This window comes from Larus michahellis, chromosome 10, assembly GCF_964199755.1.
Source record: "Larus michahellis chromosome 10, bLarMic1.1, whole genome shotgun sequence".
In the NCBI taxonomy this organism is placed as follows: Eukaryota; Metazoa; Chordata; class Aves; order Charadriiformes; family Laridae; genus Larus; species Larus michahellis.
The window spans coordinates 13,423,663-13,448,328 of NC_133905.1; the positions used below are offsets into that span (position 1 = coordinate 13,423,663).

Consider the following 24,666-nt stretch of genomic DNA (forward strand, 5'->3'; position numbering starts at 1 on the left):
TCCCCCCCCCCAATATTTCCTGTAGCCCCTTTACGGACTGGAAGGGGCTCTGAGGTCTCCCCAGAGCCTCCTGTTGTCCAGGCTGAACACCCCCAACTCTCTCAGCCTGTCTTCATAGGAGAGGTGCTTCAGCCCTCTCAGTATCTTCATGGCCCTATGCTATGACCCTTCCGATAATTACGGAGGAGACAATTGCCCTTGTGTCAAGGGTTGTCATAAAGCCTTCTGCAAACCCAAAGTGAACCATTAGCAACTCTTGTGTGGTGTTTGCATCCTATGGAGGGCTGGGCATCACGCCCACATGGGTCAGCAGAAATGATACAGGCTAAAGAGGTGGTTATGGTATAAAATTAGGAGAAGAAAATACGTGATTCTGTAGTTTGGGGATTGCTGACAGCCTTAAGTGTGGCATAAACAAGCCCAGAGCTTGCAGACATCAGTGGCTGAGGTCCTTTATTCTTCCTTTGGGTCTCATGTGGACAATGAAATTTCAAGCCTTATGTGACTAATGGTAAAGCCACAAGATTTCCCTTCTTAAAATGGGTAATATTTATTTTCTTTGAAATATAAATTTTATTTTGACATTTGTAAATAGCAGTGTAATGTTGCAGAAACAATCCTTTTCCTACTTCATGGACTAACAGGGACAAATCATGGTTTAAAATAGCAGCATTCTCATCATTCAATTATCAGTCTCAAACTTGCTGTACATAAAGTTCTTTCCTTGCTTTCTTCTGTCCTCTGAAGTGTAATGCTTCCTGATTTATATCTCCAGATCATTTTTGTAACCAAATTTATGGCATCATTTGCGAGGACTGTAAAGCACTTTCAGGTTCCATTTATATTATAAAAAACAAGGTAGCTTCAGTCGAGGTGTATGCCATACTCCCAATTGGATGGATAACTTAGTTTGTATGAATAAGCTATAATTACTTTTTGTAGACATTTGGATGAACAGTGGTGACTAGCATAAAAGCAGTAAAGATTTTTCAAAGAACAGAATTATTGATGTCATTAAGATTGATATAAGAAGCAGTCTTGCGTGAAAAATGATATAATTTTGTGATATTTAACTACATTTTTATCATTACAGGTATGCTACAGCACACTATTTAAGATAAATATGAATAGGCTCTGTAAATTATAAGCATAATTTGATTTTTTTCCCCTCAAAGGTGGAAGCAAAATGGCACAGATATTGATCTTACCATGAGTTATCACTACAGGTTGGTTGGAGGCAGCTTGGCAATCAATAACCCACATAAAAAACAGGATATTGGAACATACCAGTGTTTGGCCACAAATTCATTTGGAACAATTCTGAGCAGGAAGGCAAAGCTTCAATTTGCATGTAAGTTGGGAAGATCATATTTATTAGAGCATTATTTTCCGATTAATTCTGCACACGAACTGTAATTTATTGGATAATTAAAGTATCATCGATGATTCTGTTCAAAAGGTTTGGCTTACTTCAGCAGTGCTTATTTTTTAAAAAAATTGTTCCTAGTAAATATTAATAATGAAAACAGACGTCTGATGGCTGCTAGCCCTTAGGAACAAGAATAACTTTCAGAAAATTGAAAGGTCAAGGAAGATGAGTGCAATTATTTTTACTTAATAAAGGTGTTTGCACTGTTTAAGACAGTGCTTTCTTTGCTGTATTGCAGGTAGCTACAGTTGGGGGGGGGGGAATGTTGCAGAACTTAGGCTTTCTATTTTCTATAGCGTAATGAGGTCTAACTGGATCTTAAAAACATTGTACCCCTAATTGCCACACTGACATTTTTTTAGATTAACAGAGTAAGAAACACTTTTTCCTTACACTGTGCAAAATGATGAGCAACGCTCTGAAATGTTTCATATTTCAGCTCAAATGGGTAGAGCACGTATGCTGCCTTGAGACAATTTAAAATTCATTTTAGGCTTGCTCCCCATTTCACTTCTTCACAACTTCACAATCTTTTTCACAACGTTTATATGCGGTGACTGAGTTCTGTTAATGCCCTGGGGGGGAACAATAACAACAACAACAAAAACCCCAGATATTACCTCCATCCCTTTTTCTTCAGTATAAAGGGCTGAGCTGTCTGTTGCTGGGAGAAAGCAATTGTTTTCAAACCTCATTAATAAAACATGTGTCTAAAGCCAACCTTGTGTCGCTATTTCAGACACCAGCAAACGTATTAATTATTAATCTTGTTCCATTTCTCATAGCAAATCTCATGTCGCAGGGGTTATACAAAGGAGACGTTAGAGGTCATGATGGTTCACAGACTCTCTTTTAGGAGAGCTGATCAAACAGTATATTGCTAGTATCTCATTTAATAATGTTTTACCCTGAATTTGTCAAAGAGCTTTTGATTCCCAAGAGCTGGTCAAATGGAAACAAAAATTTTGATTCATTATTTTCCCACTTTTTCTGAAATATCATTGCAAGCCAGCCTTCCTGCATGGGAAGTTATTTCAAGACCTGGAGGTGAAAATTGTTTAGTGACAGGACAAATCCTATTTTAGAAAGAATCAAGAATAGATGGCCTCCTCAGATTTGTCTGTGGGATCTGTAATCCCCAAGAAACCAGGATAGGCCAGGAATGGAGCTGGGAAAAGGCCTAAAAAAAAAAAGGAATACCCTCAAAAAAAGGCACAAAGAAGGAGATAGAAAAAATAAAGGGGGAGAGGGGGAAGGAAAAACCAGAATATCTGTGAAAGAAAGAAGGCTCCAGTGATTGTTCAGCATATCCTATTACTCAATGATTTCATCTTTTTCTGGAGAATTCTACCTGTGATTCAAATTCTGGAAGCACTTTGGTTTCCTGCTCGCTGCTCCCCCAGCCCACAGGGAATCGCGCTGGGTTTATGCACCAGTTCTTGGGGTAATACCCAGCTCTTCCAGCCAGTGCTCCTTTGAATTATGCTTAATAGCACTCCCTTCCTGTGGTTTTCTATGTTCGCTTTTATCTATTGCCATTTCATAACCAAAGCTAGCTCTGGAAAATTGGCTTAACTCTTTGCAAGGAGAAGGCTTTGGAGCAAGGCGAGAGAATCAAAGAAGGGAAAGAAAGCTTATGGAAAAGTCTCACTGGTAAGGAAGAGAGAGGAGAAAAGTCCCTTCTCAGGATGCTGGTCTGTGTTTGTCCTGATGGTCGTCAGGGGAATGAAAGATGCTGGTTGGCACCATGTGTCACATCTTCAAGCTCTTGCTGGAAATGTCATCCTTTGGAAGTTTTCCCTGGTAGAAAAGAGAAACCGAACACCACAATGCACAGTTTTCTTTATGAGACTGAGTTTACTAAGGATCTAAACGTGGGTGTGCACCTTCTAACGGAGAGCACAGTGGCCCTGCAGAGCCCTCTTGCCATTCCCCCACTCCTGGTGTCACTGTGGGCCAGAGACCTGCACTCAGACATGCAAACCTGAAAGAAATCACATGTGATTTCTGGCCTGTCTGAGGCAAAGCACATCCCAGTGCAATGCAGCTGGTGCCACTTAGCAGCTAGACGACCTGTTTGCCAGAAAACGGACTGATGGCATGAAGTATTTTCAGCAGTTAAACACCACTTCTTCAATACTCCGTGCTGGTGAAGCATTCCCTCTGAAGCACTTAACTCACTAATAGCTCAAAGTCTTATGCCAATATACGACAATCAAAATGGGCTAAATATCAAGCAGTTCCTTTATTTAGGCTTCATACCCCCACCAAGAGACTTCCCAAAGTTACTGTGGAGAGCAGGTCACAACAAAGTCAGGTCTCGTTTGTCCGTGGCAGCAGACAAACTCACAGGTCCCATCCTGCTTAATCCTCCAGTTCTTCACAGAAACCATATAATGGTAGAGATATCCCATATTCAACAAGCACATTGCTTTTTCATTAGCAGTGACAGACATTTACATCTTTTCCCATATAAAGAGAGAGGACAGACAAATTCAAGGTTGTCATTTACATTGGCAAACACAAACATACAGAAAAATGCTTCAATTTAGCAGCATCACTGTGAAACTAGGGAGTTTTAACTTGTCTTACAATAGAAAAAAGCACAGTAGGTGGAAAATGTTATAATGACCTGATGAGAATAGTGTAACAAATTACCTTGAAACAGTTATTTCACAGTTAACATTTTCTTACTTCTTATTTTCATGTTGCCATCCAATTTACTTCTTTGTTTCAACCAGTACTTCAGGCTATATCTTAAAATCCAGGCAGGCAGGCAGTCATGTTGATATTATGACACTTTCATTCAATACCTGACAAATTGGGACTCTTCCCTGAATTGGGCTGCCTGGCATATTATTGCAATCACTGTGATAAATAATTGAATCAAGCCTATTATCCAGGTAACAGGGTTTATGTGTATTTGTCTTTTTACTACAAGGTAACTAACTCTGGGTTTGAGTTTAAATTAATGATGCCTCTGGAAACCTATTGTACGTCTCAACTTAGTATGTGAAGAATACTTTTTCTCTGTTCAAGATAGTGAGGCCTCTGAGTAGCAAAATAAATGCGGTATGAGATTAGAAATATGTCTTCAGATTCAGCTGGAGTTTCATGCTTATCCTCTATTAAAAACAGAGCTGTCAAATGAAAGCTGCGGGAGGAATATTGTACAGAAGGAAGTGGCATAGATTATTAAAGCTACAAGCTGAAAATGAGAGACAGCATCAGTGAGAGAGTGCAGAGCAAGAGCACATAAATGCGTTAGCAGCATACATAGGATGGCAGTCCTGTGTACTTGTACTTCCTGGTGAAGGTTTGTTTTGTCATAAATAAAGTTGAAAGCTCTCTATAAATCCTGCACGTCTCTTGCTACCCAGCAAGCAGTACGTTTTGAAAAGCTAACGTGTGTTTTGCAAGAGCTGGAGCCATTGATCAGTCCAGCTAGAAAGCGTTGGTGTCAGATCCCAGCCAGAGCCTGCCCCAGGCGCAGGGCTCCTCACGCAGATTTGAGATTTGAGCTTTGCTCCCGAGTCACAACCTGCCACCCATGAGGTACTTTCACCCCTGTAAGGTCAGTATTGACATCCAGCACAAGGTCACTAGTGACGCTTCAGCTCTACGTAAATGGAAGGTCAAAGACAACTCCGTGGGGAGCTCATCTTTGTGAATCATGCAAGAGTCAGCTGGAAGAAAGAGATGGAGACATGGAAGGTTTTCCTTCTGGTTTTACACAAGTTTCCAAACTGAAATGAAGATGTTTATGCACAAGCTTCCCAGATGTCACAGGTTTTGCTTCTCCTGCATGCACATGGGAGCAGACCCCGTGGATGAAGCAGCTGCCCCAGCTCTGACACCAGCAGAGCCACCTTCCAAGGACATGGCAGAGCCTGACCAGGCACAAGAACAGCAGCTATTGCTTCTGAGCCAGAGCCAGAGGTAGTGGGACTGCAGCCATGTTCAAGACTCACAAAAGAAAAAAGCATCCAGGTTTAAAGAAGTATTTTGATCAGTAAAACTGGAGTTTCTCCTATTCTGTGGTGCCAAGATGCATTCGCGTGCATATTAATGAGGTTATTTGCAAAAATCTGTTTTTATTAATGAAGAGCATCTCAATTGCATTTCATGCCTTAAAAAAGACAAACAAAAAACCTGTTACGGAGAACTGCTTAAATATGGCTTCAAGTGGAACTATATCCCAAGGCATACGGGAGGTTTGTTTTAATTATTTCATCGGTTTTAAGTAAAAGTAACTGTGTGCAAACAACTGGTCTTTAGGGAAATCCCCATAACCAGCTGCAGTGAAACAGTCTGTCCAGGCCTGTTACTAATTCTTTTAGTTCTTGTGCATGTCTATAATAGAAACATTAACTGATATGTAGGAGAAACAAAAAAAAAAGTACTCCACCATGAAAAAGAATCAAGTGTGAACCTAATTTATAACTATTCAGGGCTTAAACCCATAAAATTCAGTATTAATTGAAATCATCTAGTAGCCTAGGGATCTTAAAGAGATTCTCAGCCAAATTGTTCTGCCATGATAGACAGTCATGATGATTGCGGCTTTCTCAGACCTCAGGCCCCCATTATTAATCATGAATTCTGAGAAACAGTGACAACAATTTAAATTAATGACTAGGATTATTCATTTTGCCCTGAACCACCCAAGAGGGAACACTGGAGACATTAGACCACATATTTAAAAGTTTCCCCCAGTGCTACAGACCAAGGAAGGAGTTTTCTTTCTTTGCCATTTTTGGGCTGCAACCACATTCTCAGGTTTTTCAAAGGGGTGCTCAGGGGTTTTGCTTGCTGCTTATTCTCAATAGCATTTTTCTAAATACACACATCGTCCTTCCTCTTGGCCAGTGTCGAGGTGCTCTTAGCAGCGTGGATGAGAGTGATAGTGCTGGAGCACTTGGAATAAAATCTGCAGCTCCCAAGTGCTCTCACGTGCTTTTTGTCAGATAGACAGGACACAGCTTTGCTGAAATAATGAATTAAAGAGGCAAAAATTCCTCCTGGACAGAGTTTTCCCATTCTGAAACATAAAACAATAGCCCATCATTAACATTTAACTGTTGCAGGGGAAATACATTAAAAGCAATCAAGTCCATTTATTTTTTGCTAGATCCTGACAGTCTGCGCATTTGCAAAGCCCTGTTAGAGTGACTGTCTGAGATGCTCAGCTCGCATGAAAGCCCACTTTTCATCTGATTACTTCATCATGTTATTTACCTTTGACTGCACACAAATTACACAAACATCACAAAGCAATACAGCGTGCCTCAAAATGTCATAACCCTTTTTACTTCTACTATATGCTTTGAAACAGAAAATGGAAAAATCAATACGCTTAGATCAGATAGTCTGAATTTGCAAAGTCTGGACGTGCATGAATTTTAGTCTAAATGGCACATACCTTTCTGGATTGGTTGTATTGTGGTACTGTGTGTGTCCAGAAATCCCTCTGTAACAATTGTATTTGATTAAAAGGTGTGCTAGATGTTGTAACTACCACCTTGAGTAAAGCTCTCTGGGTCTTTAAACTGCTTGTTAATTCATCCCTGCGTGCGAGGGCTGGCATACTGATCAGGCTGCTGAGCCGCTTATTCTGAAAGAATGAACACTGCGACTTCTTTCTTTTCCAAAGGGAGGTATATGCTTCTCAATTCAGCGCTCGGTAGGCACTTGGGGATGGCCAGCTGATAACTGAAGAGCAAACAGGAGGAAGAGCTCAACTTTCACTGGTCACCAACAAAGATACATCCCCCAAAGTTTTATTTCATTTATTACATTCCCTTATCCTCTATAGGGACACTTCAGGTAACGTCATCGACTTGCTTCTATTCACATAATTTTATAACCTACAAATGCAAATTAATGCATGAAGCCTACCTCCCTGTTTTGAAAGGGCTTCCTTTTGTATAGTGCAGAAACACATCTCAAGTTGCAGATACGTGCAGAATCAGCTCTAAAATAGTGTCCTCTCCAGGCTCTGCACATCTCCTGATGATCCCGGCAACATCTCACAATCTCCATCTTTCCTGTGAGAAAAGAATGTAACCTGCAGTAGCAACGCTCCCTGCAGATTGATCCTGGCTGGAGAATGGAAATACTTCTGTCATCTCTCCTTATGTCACTAAATGAGGCTTACGGCTCAAAATAGCCTTTTGGACTTTCAACCACAGTTAAAGAATCCAATATAACTACAGCAGCACCTGCCTCTCCCTGTGTTTGGGTAGGTAGAGGGCAAGCTTCTGAAGAGAATGAGTTAACAGTAAATATAACAAGAATTCAGTCTATTACTTGGAAATAAAGCCCACATTTTGTCAAAACTCTGCCCAGAGTAAAGAGAAACTGAACTTTCATTTATCAACTCTGATTGCTATGGACACTTTGTGCCAATGTTCCAACTCTCTCTGCAGCAGTTCACCATAGTGGGAGTCTACATCAAGGTCTTTGCTTAATGGATGCTCTCCATCAGGCAGACCCAGCAGCCTCAGGCATATTTTTTTTTTTTTACATTTCTCCACAATGCTTTCACACAAAATTAGGAAAAACATGGTGAGAACTTGATATGCATCACTGCAAGGGGTCTGTATGCTGCTCCAGCAGCTCTGAAGGGGAGCACTGTGGTTCCTACAAGGTTACTTTGAGCAGAGTATTTGCAGGGAATGGACTATAAGCAATACAGTTCATTCACTCAAAGACCAAAAATGCTGCAAGACCTCACTACGTTCAGCTCATCTTTCTGTATCTCTGTTGAGCTTTCCAGTATTTATCTCTTGGCAGAAGTCTGTGCACACACTGGCTCTCCCAGGCTTAAGGAAAAGCAGGAGCCATCAAACACTCTTCGACAGCGATGAAGCGGGAAGCCTGGAAGGGTTTCACCTGCTTGGTGGCAGGACAAGGCAGGGTGATAATAGCATTGCTATTTTAAAGCTCAGATACTACAAGAATAGATCATGGAAATACCCAGACATTCCTGAAGACAGCAAGAACAGCTTGGAATCTTAAAACCAGCAGATATGGATATGTCTGCATAATAAAAGGTGTTTGTTCTCTCCATCATTCCCTGCAGGTTTGAGTTGGTTCTGTGTTTTCACAGTCCATCTCATGTCCATCGACACCAAGTGCAGTCATGAGCTCCTCTCTCTTGTTCAACACACGAACTGGAGCTGATGGTAGCAACATTCCTCTTTTATTTCATGTCATAGCAGACCAGGCAGCATCAGAAACCCAAGCTGCATTTTTTTTTCCCCCTCTCAAATGGTTTTAAACATCTCTCTCAGAGTACCTAACTACCGTCTTCAAGGCTATGCTGTATCAGGACACTTTCTAAAGCTCTCTTATTCCATTAGGTTACTTGCTTAAACTTTTATTATAAAAAGAGGCTCTCACTCTTCTTGTTCAGGAATTCTTTATCTATGAAATGGAGACATACATTACAGAGAGGCTGTAAGGAGCATTACAGGCAGGGAGCTAGTCAGATAAAGTAGTAATAGGGACTGTATAAGTATTTGAAGATTATCTTTTAGTTATGTAATATTTACTATTCTGTAGGTCCTGTGAAAGTGTTTATCCTAAATCAGTCCATTGCAAGTTGTATTGGAAAAGCAATATATGTGATTGAGATATGGGAGGTAACAAAGCATCTACAGGTCCCAGAGCTGCTAGATTCTGATTGATAAAATTTAATATTTCTGAAGGATAAAACCAGTCTATATTTGCAGTCTGGGTGATTTTCTTTTTATCTGTTCTACTTTCATTGCAGACAATACGACTTAGATTCCAATAACTTATTGAATGAAATATCCATGATGTCCACATGAGCTTCTTCATTCATTGGTATGACAAAAAATAAAAAGTTACAGGTGGAGGCTTGCAAGGAAAAAAAAAAGTGAATTAAATTATTTGGAATAAATGACTGGCTTTTTAAAATTAAAATAATGAGATAAATTTGTCAGTTATTTTGCAGTGAAGGTTGATTATGTCTAATACGAAGCTTTTAAGGTACAAGATAAACTTCTCTATTCTGTGGCTTGTGTTCAAGAAGGAGGAACAGTCTGTGTCATTGGTACCTTCCATGGAGTGAAGGAATAAGGGCACAGGCATAGCCTTTCTCAGTAGGCATTTGGTACTGAGAATGCACTGAGATCTAAATCTTCACTTCTAAATGCTACTGAAAGTGATACTAATTACTAGTACTAATACCATACCACACCTGAAATCCCACTTAGATGATTCACATTCAAAAATCTTTTACATCTATCACTCAAGTAAATCTTGAAATTCCCATTGGAAGGAAGTCTTTGATGGCTTTGATGGAAACAAAGCAGTGGTATCTGGGCATAACCCAAAGTAATTCTGTGAGAAGTAATTCTGTGCTGGATTGAGATCTCCAAAGGACTGGGCAGAAATTGGGGAAGGGCTGAAATATGCATGGACATTTTGTTACTTGCCATTTTTTTGTTGTACGTATTATGAGCATAGACCATTACCTTGTTGGTAGAAGCATTATAAAAAGAATAGCCTGCAGTGGGACTGTGAGGTGTTCAACAGGAGTCACTCAGCAGGACCCTGGACATGGAGGTTTGGGGGGCGCCCCGCAGGACACGGGGTATGGCTGCTCACTGCCAACAAAAAGGTCAAGGTCCAAGGGAAGGGGCGAATTCATGAACCCTCTCCACACGCCCTAGGAAACCAGGTATCTATGGGAGCACAGGCAAACATAAATGAAAGAAGGCAGTTTTGGTTAAGAGTTAACACCTCTGCCAAGAGGTAGGTTGACACAGGGAGCCAGGGCCATCTCCGGTGTAAGTCAGTCATAAGCGGCGTAGTTATGGCAGGGATAAATCTGGCCTCTGAGATTTAGTCTGGGGAGAGAAATCTGTTTTTAAGAGCACTCCAATCTGGAGAAAACTCATGCAGACGGCAAAGTGAGTCTGTGATGACAGGTGACAAATGAACTCTGCTGTGACAAGTGAGAAAACTGTTCAGGAATATGAAATATTAAAAATATATTTCTTACATCCCCCTCCCTTTGAGAGGGTCAGACCCTCGCATATGCCTCTGGCCTGCAGATGGGGTTTAGAGCGAGAGCCCTAAGGCTGCATCAACACTTACTGCTCGCTGCAAGTCCTGTGTTCGGTTCAGAAGAGAGCTTTAATATTTTATGCTGCTAACTGTGTAAAAAAGGGAAAAAAAATAACAAAAACCAGCTGTAGACCGGCACTACAGCTTCACGGCATATGTTTCTTTGCACCAGGTTTCTTGGTGCATGAACAAAAAAAAAATCAAGTCAGCTAAGGAGTTCCCCCCCACCCCCACTCTCCCTGTTTAATTTAATTGTGACCTTCCATTTTTTCCTCTAGAGAAGCTTGATATTACTTTGTAAAGGGCATTTTCACTCTTTAATTGAAAAAGACAATCAGGCTGTGGCAGAAATTATTGTTCCCCACCTTGAAAATTAGTGCCTGGATTGGCTATTCATGCCATTTAAGCTGAATTGAAGACCTGGGGCCCGTGTGCATCCTAATGTGTAAATTACAGTTCCTCTCCCCTTAGAAGCTCCAAAGCAATTTAACTGAATAAAGGAGCTCTGATGAAGGTCCTTGGTTGATTATACAGCTTTGGAGAAGGACAAGACCCAGCGATTGTGCTTTTGCCTCTTGGTTTGGCAGAGTGCTCTGCTGGGTCAGAGAGGAACAGGGCTCTCCTGGTGGCTTTCTTCAAGGGGAAAGGAGAGGGCAACTTTCTATTTTAACGATGATGGGATGCAGTGTTCACCTCGGGTGGAAAACTAGAACAACAGTGATAACTATGGTTGATTTTTAACCTGTGCTGGTGAAGGGAGACACTCAGGTGTTGCCCAGGCTTGTCCTGGCTGAAGCAGCTTCAAGTCCTACAGCCCCTACATCTGAGGTGTCTCAGATGTGCTTCAAATGGGGAAGGAGCGGAAGAACTTGGTACGTGTTTAGTGGAAAACGCAAGTATTTAAAAATCAGGAAATGGGAAACGCTAAGCAGCTTTCAGACACCTTAATTAGAGATAACACCGCTCTTAATCTCAGAATTGAATTCATAGAAAATCAATTAGAACATTTAAAAAAATTGAGATTAGATGGTAAAGGGAAAAGATTAATGTATTGATGCTATTATCAAGACAAAGGAACTGTCAGAGGGTTTGTTTAGCAAGTTTACTACAGTTCTGAAAACTGAAAAAAGAGTTTACTTTCTAGTGAAAGTTGTAGGAAATGAGATTAGACATTCCTTTGGGAGATATTTGGAGAAAGACAGACATTTCCATAACACACCCTGTTGGTAACCAAGCTGCAAGAGGTTGGTATTAATCTCCTAGAAAGTGATTCAGAAGAAGCAAGAGACATGGCTAGACACATAGGAGGTCTTCTGGGGTGGGCTGAACAGATGATCACAACCTTTTGGCAACAGGCACAGTCTGTATCTAAAAGCATTTTAGCCCAACAAAAGTTTGGGACTTGCTGTATGTGAAAGAAGAAAAACCCCAACCCTGGCCAAGTAGGGGACCTCCCAGAATTAGAGATAATTTCAAAGATCCAGTAAGTTCCAATTTTTCCTATTTGTGGCTATAACAGACCTGACTTCTCTGAATTGGGCGGTGAATTCAGACCCACGCTTACTAATGGGCCCCCCTAATTCATTACAGGCACAGGCAAGTGAAGGTAATTAATTGTAAACTCATAACAGAGGTGTTAGAAATGCTTATAGCAAATGATAACGATGAGCTGCTTTTCAAAACTGCTGAGGTTGTAATTTTTATCTCATTTTCCTGCAAGAGAATTTCTATTGTGATACATCACATCCTGTAACACCTATCATGTTGCAGTATATCATAGCCAATAAGAGAAACAGAAGAAACTGGAACAAATGTGATAGATCACAATTTGATGCAGCCACATGGAAATGTGAAAAATGTTATTGATTTGTCCTCAGGAGCATAGCTAATTTGTAAAGTGCTCTTACTACTAATGCCTTAACATTCATCGCACATTTCAATAACAAGTAATTACAACTATAATATTTGGGATTATGTAATGACAAAACATTTATGGAAAAAATCAAAAGTTCAAGAAAGCATGAAATTACATTAATTCAGATGAACTGTTAGTAATTATCCAAGGTGATAAATTGGACTTTCTCTAATTGTCTGTAACAATTTCATATATTAAAATGCCCTAGTTTCTTTGTTTGCTATTTGGCAATACAGATCTGTCCTATGCTAGCTCTTAAAATGGACAGGGTTGGAAGTGCTACACCTGCCCCTGAGCAGTTTAAGGAATTTCGAACACATGAATGGGAGTTGAAATGAATGAGCTGCTACTTGTGATTAGGTTTTTGTTCCTATCGGACAAATTTAAGTAGTTCGCTTATCCCAGGAAAACTGATCATGTCATCACACATTCTTTTGTGCAAGTTAAACCTAGAAGTCTAACAATTTTAAGGCAGTTTTAATATTAAAAAAACAAACGGACAAAAAGAGAATCCAGATGTGTGGGTTATAGTGGTGGTGATGGTGTGATTCTGTGATACAATTGGCAATTATGTCAGTGCTGAGCTCTAGAACACTAAAGAAAAAATACTGTGTGGCCAAACCTATTAATTAACACAAGTGTTTTAGCAGGAAATATTTGTGTATATCAGTTACAATCGGTTTCTATCTCCATAGATCATCACTTTAGGTAAACACCTCACCCACCGTTTTGGGTTTGCTTCCCTTCTCTCAATGGCAGCTCTGTACTTGGTAAAGATAGGCTGATGGTCATCCTCATCCAAAAACGCTGTTCTCCTCAACTTCTGTTTTTATTGTAGTTGAATATCTGCACTGAAGACTTCTTTGAATCACAGAATGGCAGGGGTTGGCAGGGACCTCTGGAGCTCATCTAGTCCAAGCCCCTGCCAGAGCAGGGTCACCCAGAGCAGGCTGCACAGGAACGCGTCCAGGCGGGTTTAGAATGTCTCCAGAGATGGAGACTCCACCACCTCTCTGGGCAGCCTGTGCCAGGGCTCTGCCACCCTCAAAGGAAAGAAGTTCCTCTTCATGTTTAGGTAGAACTTCCTATGTTCGAGTTTGTGCCCATTACCTCTTGTCCTGTCGCTGGGCGCCACTGAAAGGAGTCTTGCCCCATCTTCCTGACACCCACCCCTTAAGTACTTATAAGCACTGATAAGATCCCCCTCAGTCGTCTTTTTTCCAGACTGAAAAGACCCAAGTCCCTCAGCCTTTCTTCATAAGAGAGGTGTTCCAGTCCCCTAATCATCTTGGTAGCCCTTTGCTGCACCCTCTCCAGCAGTTCCCTGTCCTTCTTGAACCGGGGAGCCCAGAACTGGACACAGTACTCCAGACTTGCAGGCTGTCTCCTTCACTGCCATAAATAAGCATAACTTCCATGATCCCAGTAGGGTACTATGGCCTTACACCAGCTGAAAAAAGCCCTAGCCCATTCCTTCTCCCCATCCCTCCCTTCATACCTGGAAAGGAGCTGAAAGCTTCTCCCCAACTCTTCCCACTGACGTCAGAGAAAGCCCTGTCATTCTCTAATTCAGTTTCCACAAAATGCCGTATGTTTCGCTCGTTCTGAGCACACCTCTTTCTTGCTTAGGTCTGCAAATATTCCCAGCTGAAGATGATGACTTCTTGCCACACGCAGCTGAGTCCATATATTTCCACTCTGCTCTGTGAAGAATCACTTGTTCACCAGAGCATTTTGCTTAGCCTACATGACCTCGTTATCACAGCCAACTGATTAATTGTGCTATACCAATAGTCATCTGCCAGCGTGCACAGTGCTGAGGAAAAGTTCGGTTTTTGTTAAAACCGGCAGCTGAGAGAGCAATGCAGTGTGAGGGAACTCACTGTTCATAAAGTGAGAGAAATACAAAGAATGGCAGGCATTATGTGGGAACTAGGTGATAATTTATTTATAGATCTCTGCAGAAACACTGAAGTTAGCAAATATACCATCTGTTAAATAGTTGTACTATTCCTAAGTGCATATTAGCCATCTAGATGTGTGCCAAACACCTGATCTTGGCAATCTTATTTGATACTCTTCTTGACAAGCAACATTATGCTGTATTAAATTATGTCATATTATGTTATAAAGCTCTGCTAGGTAACAGTAACTGGGAGAAGGGAGTGGTTTGCTCTGTTGGTGTAAATGCCCGCTTGGGGCAAAGAGAAGTGGTTTTGAGAACCAGCCAGATTTTCAGAATAACAAGAGCAAAGTGGAGTATCTGCATTCATATTCATCCTCAGGTTATTTTTTTATATATATTTAACACCTTTTAGATTGCAATTAATCATTGAAAATGGACAACAACCCCACAGGGGGTAGAATGGATGCAAAAGTCTTTTAGGCAAAAAGACTGCTTCCAGCCAAAAGAAACATCATTTCTGATGGTCCACCTCTTTCTTCTCTTTGTCACCCTGGGCTACATAAAGATAGACAATTTTATACCTCATTATTGAATCCCATCTGAATGAGGTGTCATAATATTTCGTAGGAGATGCTGCCTGCCTGCTTCTGCAGGGTCCAATAAAGATGACAACAGAAGTAAGACTGACTCCCCTAATGAGTCATTTTTACTCATTTTGCTTTGTTTTGCCTTTTCAGAGTTTTTTTTTAATATGCAATTATTCTTTATTACAGAGAGAGACACCGAATAAATTAATTTTGTACAATTATCTACCAAAATCAACTTCAGATAGAAAAAAAAATAAAAATCGTTCCTGTTTAGGCCTACTGCATTTTTGGGGATGGGGATTTCTAAAAGATGCAGTGTGACAAAGACCTCAGAGTCAAGCACTGGAATGGACTGTCAAAAGAAAATGTCTATCCCTGGAGGTCTTTAAAAAAGGGTTAAAATGTTAGGAAGGACATAGCGTACTTGTACCATACTGTCATGGGCCAGACAAATAGATTAAATGACCATTTCTGTGCCTCCGTATTTACTCTTTTATACCTGTGATTCACTAGTTAGCATAATGGGATGAAAATCTTCTCTCCCAGCACAAGTTAAAGCTGAGCTGCTTTGTATAACCAACCTATAAACCTGCCACAAAAGAGCTTGGACTCTTGCACACAGACTTTGATACTCAATTTAAGGTTGAAAAACATAGATTTAAAAGAGAAAGTCAACTTTTCCCCCACATATAATCAAAAGTAGTCCTTACTAATTATAAAGTAGTGGATCCCATAAGAGATCTAGTACTACTGCTTTTTTGTTATTTAAGTCAGGGATACTTGTCATGGTTTTAATAGAGAAACATGGACAGGTGATACAGCTTCTAAAATTAGAGTAAAAATGATACCATGAGATATCGTGTCATTAAACTAAGAATTGCTACTAGCACCGTATGACGTTCCAAAATCTATTCCAATTTCAAAGTATTACATAGTTAATTCTGAATTGTCAGAAAACCTTTTGCTACTGCTGCACCGTGCTTCCTTTTTTTTTTCTTTCCTCCTCCTTTCTCGAGTGTCTCATAACAACTGAAATTCCTCCTCAGCAAAAAAATAATCTTGATCTACCATAGCAGAAAGCATTGGAAACTACTAGTTGACTACATATATTTACCATACTGCCCAAGAGTTTTGGGTTTTTTTATTAAACTCCATTTTTATGTAGAAACCACACAAGGAAAGTGATAGGAAAGGGAAATGCGACTATTTTTGTGCTTGAATCGTGAAAGATCTGAATGTTTTGCACCTTTCCAATCTTTTTTCTATTTAACATAATAAATAGGAAAATTCAAAGGTGTTTTTTTATTTTTTCCATACAAAGCTGGCCCCTTCTCCCAGAGCACGAAGCCTCAGGGCGGCCAACCCAAGCAAATTCCCATGTAATGTCTTGACAGTTGACCCAGGGGCCACTTTTCCACACAAATATTCTGTGCTGGCCTTCTCCTTCTCAGAAAACGCTTAACCCATGGGAAAGAAAAGAAAAAGCGGATAGATTTTCTCAGACTGAATTTTCAGAACAGGTAAGTAAATAAATCCACACGTTCAGAGATTGGACCAGTAAATACCTTCTAAATATGAAACTAAACCCCGGTTCGTCATATTACATCCATCCACTGTTTTCATTTCCAATTAGTATGACAGGATGGAAGAAAACTTAAGGAAATAATTTTTTTTTTTTTTGGCATTTCTTGTCTTTTTTTGTCCCTCTGGACTACCCAGACTGCAAGGGAGAGATCTAGCCAGCAGGCAATTAAAAGAACATCAGAGTTTAAAACACTTTTTCAGTGTATTGACAGGTACCATCTATTGTGGCTGTGACAGTGCAAGGAGGAGCTACAGCTGCCTAATTCAATTCACTCACCTCTGAGTAGACAGTGTCTTCATAGAAGACCAATATACAGGAGATGAAGAGAAGGAAGAGAAAAATTAACTGTGTAAAGTTCAACTAAGGGGGAGAAAATTGATATATTGACATAAATAGCTGAGCCTGTACAGGTAGTAATCATTATTGCTTAGACCAATGAGAACTGTTTCTCTCTATTGAACTCTGGATCAGGTAGTTGTTCAGCTGATGAAAAATGGAACAATAGTGTGAAACAAGAATCTACAGCAAGGTAGATAAAATAAGCTGAAGGCAAGCAGTATATGACACCATGGAATAAAGATGTTTTAAAGGAAAGCTGATATTGTTTATTATATTAAAACATATTTTGAATGTATTTCAAGCAATCATTTCCCAAAGTACTCTGACAAAAGTAGTACGTCTTCTCATTGGGATGAGAACCGAATCAAAAAATAAACAGTTTTTAAAGTACATCTATTGTGGCAGGTTTTGCAACTGAATTATTATTTAAAGGGAATAAGGTTGATAAAAATACTGCCACATCTTAGTGAGATGCAAGAAAGATGAAGAGATTGAGTGTGATGTTAGGTTCAGGAAGGAAAAAAGTAAACCAATAACCATAAAAACCACCTATGGGAGATAGGCACGGTCGTGTTTATACAGGACATTTCCCCAAACTATCACATGATTTCCTACTGAAAATATCTTGTTTCTTCCCTTTAAACTCAGAGCTAATGTTTGAGTCAAAACATACCTACTTACTGCAGCCAGCTCTAGGATAGAACAGACTCATTAAGAATACAACATACTTTTATCATCGCACAAACACATTCTGTGGGAGTCCTGATGAAGTTTAATTATCATTTGTATATATAGAAGAGCACACCTACTTTTTATTTCTATGAAAAAGGAAACAATCTACATGAGTAGGGAAAAAAGCATTTTGTGTTAAGAGTCCAAGAAGTTCCAAAAAACAATGCTAGAAAAAGTAATGGAATGATACGCTAGCTTTGCAATTAGGAATTGTAAATGCAAACTCACAAGGTCAGACTATAATAGCTTTATAAATAGGCCTTTCATGATTGCCAGAGGACTAGATACTGGGTTGGATGAGATATTACAGGGTGGCAACTTACATACTGAGATAATATTCCACTGTTGAATACGGGAATATGTTTTTGAGTTTCATAAGCTGTGCATAGTTGGGGTACAGGTATAAATGTGACAGATAATAACCAGGTCATGTTTTCTCCTTCTCTCTCAAGATCTTGAAAATTTTGAAACGAAAACAAGAAGCACGGTGTCAGTCAGAGAAGGACAAGGAGTGGTTCTGCTCTGTGGGCCTCCACCACATTATGGAGGTATGATGAACAGCTCTATGTTGTGTGCAGCCTGAACTTCAACTGCTGTAGCTCAGGAGAAATAGTCTATACAGTATCCTGCCTGGTTAATGCTGGAATTTATTTGTGTATGAAGTGCATGGGTTTACAACAAATTTGGAATCATTTCTTTAAAGAACATGAGGGTTTGCACTTCTTAAGAGGCCCTTGTTTATTATTCTGTGGTCACTTGAGGGACTAGAGCACATCATCGCTCTTTGGGTGTGACACCAGCAAAGAAAGCAGTAAGATCTAAAAGACCATCTGCTGCCATGACTGGTTATCTCAACTCCTTCACCCATATGGAATGGCAGAAGAGCAACCAACAGCAGTTCTTTCCACATTGAAAATGCTTCAGGTCCAAGTGCCTTTTGGTGCTTGCTACTTCAATGCTGTAATTTGAATCCTGCATTTTCTACATTAGATTTGTCATGAAAATTTGTCTTCTGATCTTGAATACCTGATTATCTCCTCCCTGATAATCATAAAAATCATAGACAAATTTAGATTGCAAGGGACTTCTGAAGAGGTAAACTCTCTGATCAAAGAAGGTCTGATTAGATCAGATAGTTTTCAGTGCTTCAGGTAAAGAACAAAAAGGATTTTTCTTGGGAATTGATTTGGGGATGCCTTGCATGTGTTGCCATTACCTACTACTGCATCTTAACCATAAGGTTGTTTTTGAGATCTTCTTTTCTGGACAAGATAAAGTCCAGGTGACAAGCAATGAACCAGTAATGCATTTAGCATAATGCTTCAGATTTTTCATGGAAGACAACACTCATCATGGGGCACAATTTTCCTTTTCCTCCTTTTTATAGGCACATTACCACCTCCCACATCGGCATTTACAGAGCAATACAAAGGCTTGAACATTGATGTACACTGATACCTTCATTTTTTCTTAACACTTTTTGTACCTAGCAGAAGTGAGAAGCTCTTGAGTGCTCTTTTGATATTTATTTTTTCTCCCCAACATAGACTCTTGCAAGTTTTGAGCCATACGCATTCACAAATCTCCTCCAGGGGTGTTAGAACCAAGATCAAAACTGCTTCAGATCTTTTGAAATCTGGAGTAAGAACTGTGGTTTTCTAACATAACTAGCTGAAGGTGATTGGAAATTCTACCCCGGAAAAGCAAATGTTTACTAAAAAGGGGAAATAGCAATAGCATAGTTACCAAATTTTCTTGTTCTGGATTGAAAGAATCGGCAGTTTTTAGATGACTCAAGTCCTGCTTTCAGCAGGAGTGACCACACATCCACAGACTCTGCAGTTTTCTGTGTTCTAGCACCAGCATACGGCTCTCTGCAACATCTCCTCAATTCTTCTTAAAGAAACAGAGTTATAAGACAAATTCCCATGAGAAGGTAAATAGTGATCTATAAAGAGGATGCAGTATATCAGAGATGTAGAGAAACCCATCAATCAATTTAAAGCCTGCAAGTCTTGAACAGAGGAAATGTCAGTCCACTTAGTGTTTATAGCCATATGAAAGAAGTATATAATCAAGGAAATGAAGTGAAACCTGGTCCTTAAGGGCAGAAAAGGCTTGAAAGAGTTCCTGAAATGTATCAACAGGACAGACAGAAAGACAACACATCCATCCTTGAGTCAGTAAGCCATATATTTTCCTCTTGCTGTAGGGTAAAATTATGATTTGACAAATAGGAATGAGCAGAAGAAGAGAGACTCAGAACAAATAAATAGTTAACAAGCGAGTTCACCCCAGATTAATTGAACTGAGAAAATGGTATCCATGAACAAAGCCTTTGTCACAGTGTTTCTTAAGCTGGAGATGTGAGCTGTTGGCCAATAGGCCTGAGAAATACATTATCTGAAATAACAAGTCTCTAGAGAACAGAAACTGCCTTCTTTTGTCATTCATAAACACTGTATTTGTGATCCAAAATTATATGCCATGGGGATGAAGTACATGGTGTGAACTATGATAAGTTGTATACTATCTCAGGATGCTTAGGAAGTTGTTTTTATTGAAAAGGATCATATGTTGTTTTTTTCATTGAAACCCTTGCCTCTGACTCACAATACCTACAGGAGAAAGGATTACTAGCATCACGCACAGCTTCTATTCCAAGTGTTCCGCTCAGTACTTTAAATGTGACAAGAATTGCTTAGATATTGAGGAATTTGGAAGATAGACCATGCCAGCAGGAAAAAAGTTGCCTTTCCTATAATAACATGAGTAAGACCATACAAGCTGTATAATGTGTCCTATACACTAGGAAACAAAATTGCTCTTAGAATTTCCCTGTGCAACTGAGTAGATACAGCCTATAACTAATGTAGACCTTCTGCCAGTCTGAGCATTTCCAGGGAAACTGAAGTTAAGTGTGTGGGTAGAAAACACTGACTAGGCTCTTTGAGAGAAGTTATCCGTGTCATTGACAAGACACTCAAGGGAGCCAGAGCAAATGGACACAGCCCTTCAGGCTCTCCTTCCTACAGGCCAGCTGCTTCTTTCCCCAGGATGAGCCACTTCACAGACCTGGCCCTACCCATATATTACACAGAGGGAGGAGGAACATGGTCCTGATGGTTACTGGTCTCTTTTCCCTTGACTTGAAGGAAGACTGAAACTCTCTGTACAGCAGTTATTTGAAACAGCTATCATTAGTATAGTTACTTTGGAATAGGATTGTCCAGCTAAAGCCTCTGTCTTCCTGTTAACCTAAAAAGTCTGTATCTGCTTCTTCTAGCAATAGAAGAGACAAAAAGACAAGAACCTAAGAAAACAAGGATTTTTTTATTACTTGAAATTTCTTCCCATATAACATTAAGTAGGATTATGTAGCTAGAATAAGAGCTCAAGAAATATTTCTCCCACTTACATTACTAGAGAAATGGTTCACTTCTCTTTCTACCTTTCATAACAGAGACCAACCCATTGCCAAGCTTGCCTAGCCCTATACCACAACAGCGTGAAGTTAAACTTTCTGCTAAGTTCACAGGAAAGCAAGCACTACAGTTATCCTTGGACCATTCTGTTGTTTGTTGTAAATATTTTTCTACATTCAAAGTATATAAAATATTTAAAGCCAAAGTTAACCCAAACTTAGTTTTCTGACAAGAACAACTATGCTACTGCCTGCTTTAAATACATACTTCTTAACTGAGAGTGCACTGATAACTTATTTTTCTTGTATAAACAAAAATAGGCTATCTGCCTCTAACAACAGATAGAAAATGTATTAGGTAGCTAAGTGATGAGAAATAAGAAAAAAGTTCAGAAGGGCTGCTCTAACAGTTTTCTCACAGCTTTAGACCCTTGACAAACTCTCAGAGAACAAAAGCCTTACAGAGTTACTGCTAGAGCTCTACTGAAGCCTTTAACACCAAAAGAGAACCTATTCTATGATAATATGAACAAATATCAGCACTTTTAGTAAAAAGCAAACACAGGAAATAGATAAAAAAGACCAGGCTCCCGAGTTGTTAGCCAGGCTCCTGAGTGCAGAGGTGGGGAGGGAAGCTGTATTTCTTTCTGTGGGGCATGTCTCTTCTTTAGCTCAAGTTTTTCAGGTCAGCTGTTTTTTTTCCCCTCTATCTAATCGATAGATAGTACTATTTTAAAATAGTGCTTTATATAGAGCAAAGAAGTAGAGAAAAATACGTAAGGAGGAAAGAAGTTTGAAGAAGCTTTTATTTCTCTAGCTATATATGAGCTTGACCCCACTATGATTAAGAACCTGCTGCCTAAATGGTAATACTTGACACAAGGCTCCGGGGTGGACTGTTATTCATTTATTTTCTTAGAAGTGTAGTCTGATGTAAGGCCTGTTTCCTTCACGCTGGCTCCCTGCAGAGCTTTAAGGAAGTTGCTAATCTTGTTAGGAGCAGCAGGATCACTTCTGCATTTGCATTTCGTTGTTCATAAAAGCTGCCGGGGTTTGAAGCTGGGATGCTGAGTCTGTAGGCTTTTCTCTGTACTGATGTTGCTATACCAAGGCTACAAAAAAAACCCACAAACCAACCCAAAACCATGTTGTTAAGGGAGTAGGAGCCCTGTGGACCTGCTTAGTGGGGGAATATGCCAACTCCTCAGCCAGCAGACGGGTGGGGAAGGAGTGCGCGTGAGAGCAGCAGATGGGAAGCTGTGGAGAGGATGGGATGAGCAGCGCTGCCTTATGCAGAAGGGTCTTAGACTTCTGCTTTGAGTTGTTTCTGTATTTTATATTAAACACTCACTTGATAAAATGCATAATCTTAAAGTGATGGTTTGAAGTGTATCTCCCTTTATAAAGCTAAGTACCTTATTCGTTTGTTTCGAGTCCCTTTCTCTCTGCTCCTATTCCTCAATACTCCTATGAATCTTTAATCCTCTCCTGCCAGCTCCGGTGGGAGGGGGAGAGTCTCTTCCCTCAGACCAGCCTGTAGCTCTTCTCCTGCAGAATGAGCAATATTGATTTGAATTTGCTTGGGGTGAGGAAAGCACTGAAATGTTATATTCCCCAGACTAGTGTATCAGGAGTGATTATCAGCTGCTCTTCTTTCCCAGCTGTGCTCAGAGCTGCCGGGCGTAGGCAGTGCTTTCCTGCCTGGCCAGGCTTGGGTCTTGCCCACCAGCCAGTGCTCGGCTGGGAGGTGAGATGGAGTTCACCTACTTTTAGGAAGCCTCTGGGATGAGAAGGGAGACTGACACCACATAGTCACCTGCCTTGGATTAAAAAAACCCAAATAAACCCAAACACAGGGTTGTGGCACTAATAAAATAGCTCATGCTCTGGCATGCGCCTAATGAAGTCTACATTGCTGTAATTATCTCTCCACTGACATGTAGCCCTTTGAAGTAAAGGTGGATCTGTGCTCTCCAAGGCATCTTCTCACAGAGTCAGTAACAGCATTGGGATCACTGTCTTTTGAGAGAAAATAGCACTTTCCAGTGTTCAGTGCTCAAATTTTATTAATTTGAGCTGAGACCAATCAACTGTACATGTGAAAAGGAGCTGTACTATGGTATTTATTATGCTATAGCTAGAGAGAATTTAAAAAAATTCATAATCTGAAGGTGATTAATGCTTTTGAATCTTGTCTTAGAAAACACCTTGATACATAAGTGTTAAATTAAAAAAATTGAGAGTAGAAATTATATGAATAATATTTTATTATTAGTTCTTGTGAACTAAATCCTGAAACTTTCATAGTGCTCTGAATTTTATATTGTAGTTATTTGTAGGTCCAGATGTCACAGGGATTCTCTCTGTCTTTAAAATTCCATACCGTTAGCAGAATTTTTTTGTAACCTAGGGGTAAATCATAGTTTCTCTCTCTCTGTCTTTGGAACAAGCTCAACTTTTACTGTAAACAGTTTCCTTCAAAAGTTCATGGGGGGAAAAAAACCCACAACAATCTGGGACCAAATTCTGCTTGTTTGGTCCACATCTAAAGCACCATTGAGGAAGGAGTCGCCTGAATTTACTCCAACTTCCTTCTTACCACACACAGCAGCACTCTGTGATCAGTGAACATTTCTCTGGAAGGGCTCCCTTCCCCAGTCTCTTCTCTCTCTCTTGCCCAATACATAAATTTTACCTTACATGTTTATTTTTCTAAAACATTGCACATTAACTATAATGAAAAGAGCAATAGGAAAATTGGACTAATTCATCTGGTACAGAAAATCTCTATTCCCTTACTTCAGGCATGTTGATCCATCTTCAACATTGTGTGAAAAGTGGCTACTCCAGAGGGAAAGTTACAGCCAACCAGATCTGTAAACACAGGGGAAAAAATGAAAACAAGCGCACAAAAATCTTTGCTGTTGGTAATGGCAAAAACTTGCATAAGAGCTTTTATGCTGAAGCACTTTCATAGTGGTCTCTGAAAGGCAATTGTGAGACTGTCACAGGTATGTTGAAGTGTGATCCCAACCAATACCTGTTCCAGAAATCTCGTGGTTAAACGGAAAACAAAAAAATAAACTAAAAAATAATTGTTATTTTATTTGTTCTTCCATAAAATTGCTGGCAGCAGCAATTTTCAGGTTCATTTTAGCTAGACTTCATTAGCAGGGTAGTCCCTTCAACGGGTCTGCTCCACATCTGATTTATTCAGTGACCCAAAATGGCAATTTTTAAATAATAATAGCTTCTTTTATAAGGTAACGTTATATTTTCTAGCCTGTTACATCGGTTGATGATGTCAGTTAACTTTCAAAGAAAAGATACTGTGTAAGGGAGTAGGTTGCTGGTATTATGCCTTAGAAGACAAAAAAAGATTGAGCTCCAAAGTTGGTTCCTTCCTCTTGAGATTTCATCCAACTCCCATTGAAGTCAATTAGAATTTGAGTTTCTACAGAGTTTAGTGGAGCTGAATTAGGCTCTAGGCAAGTATGGGCTGCAGATGGGTGATGATGAACCTGCAGTTACAAGAGTGGTAGTATTTATATCCCTCATACTGGGGGGATGGGGGATTTAAATATGGAAAGGAAGGGCCTGCACTTGTTCCCAATTAATGGGAAAATTCATCAATAGGCCCCAAGGCAATG

The 24,666-nt window shown here is 39.9% G+C and overlaps 1 protein-coding gene across 3 annotated transcripts in view; it reads left to right on the plus strand.

Annotated features, from left to right (window-relative positions):
- The window catches only part of CNTN6 (contactin 6), a 150,304-nt gene that overhangs the window by 65,330 nt on the left and 60,308 nt on the right, over positions 1-24,666 (plus strand). For 2 of the 3 annotated variants that reach the window (XM_074602800.1, XM_074602801.1), the window contains exons 4-5: positions 1,176-1,351; positions 18,045-18,140. In XM_074602800.1, coding sequence (XP_074458901.1) covers positions 1,176-1,351; positions 18,045-18,140 — 272 coding nt within the window. The remainder of the gene's footprint in view (positions 1-1,175; positions 1,352-18,044; positions 18,141-24,666) is intronic. The other variant, XM_074602802.1, reaches the window with a different exon arrangement.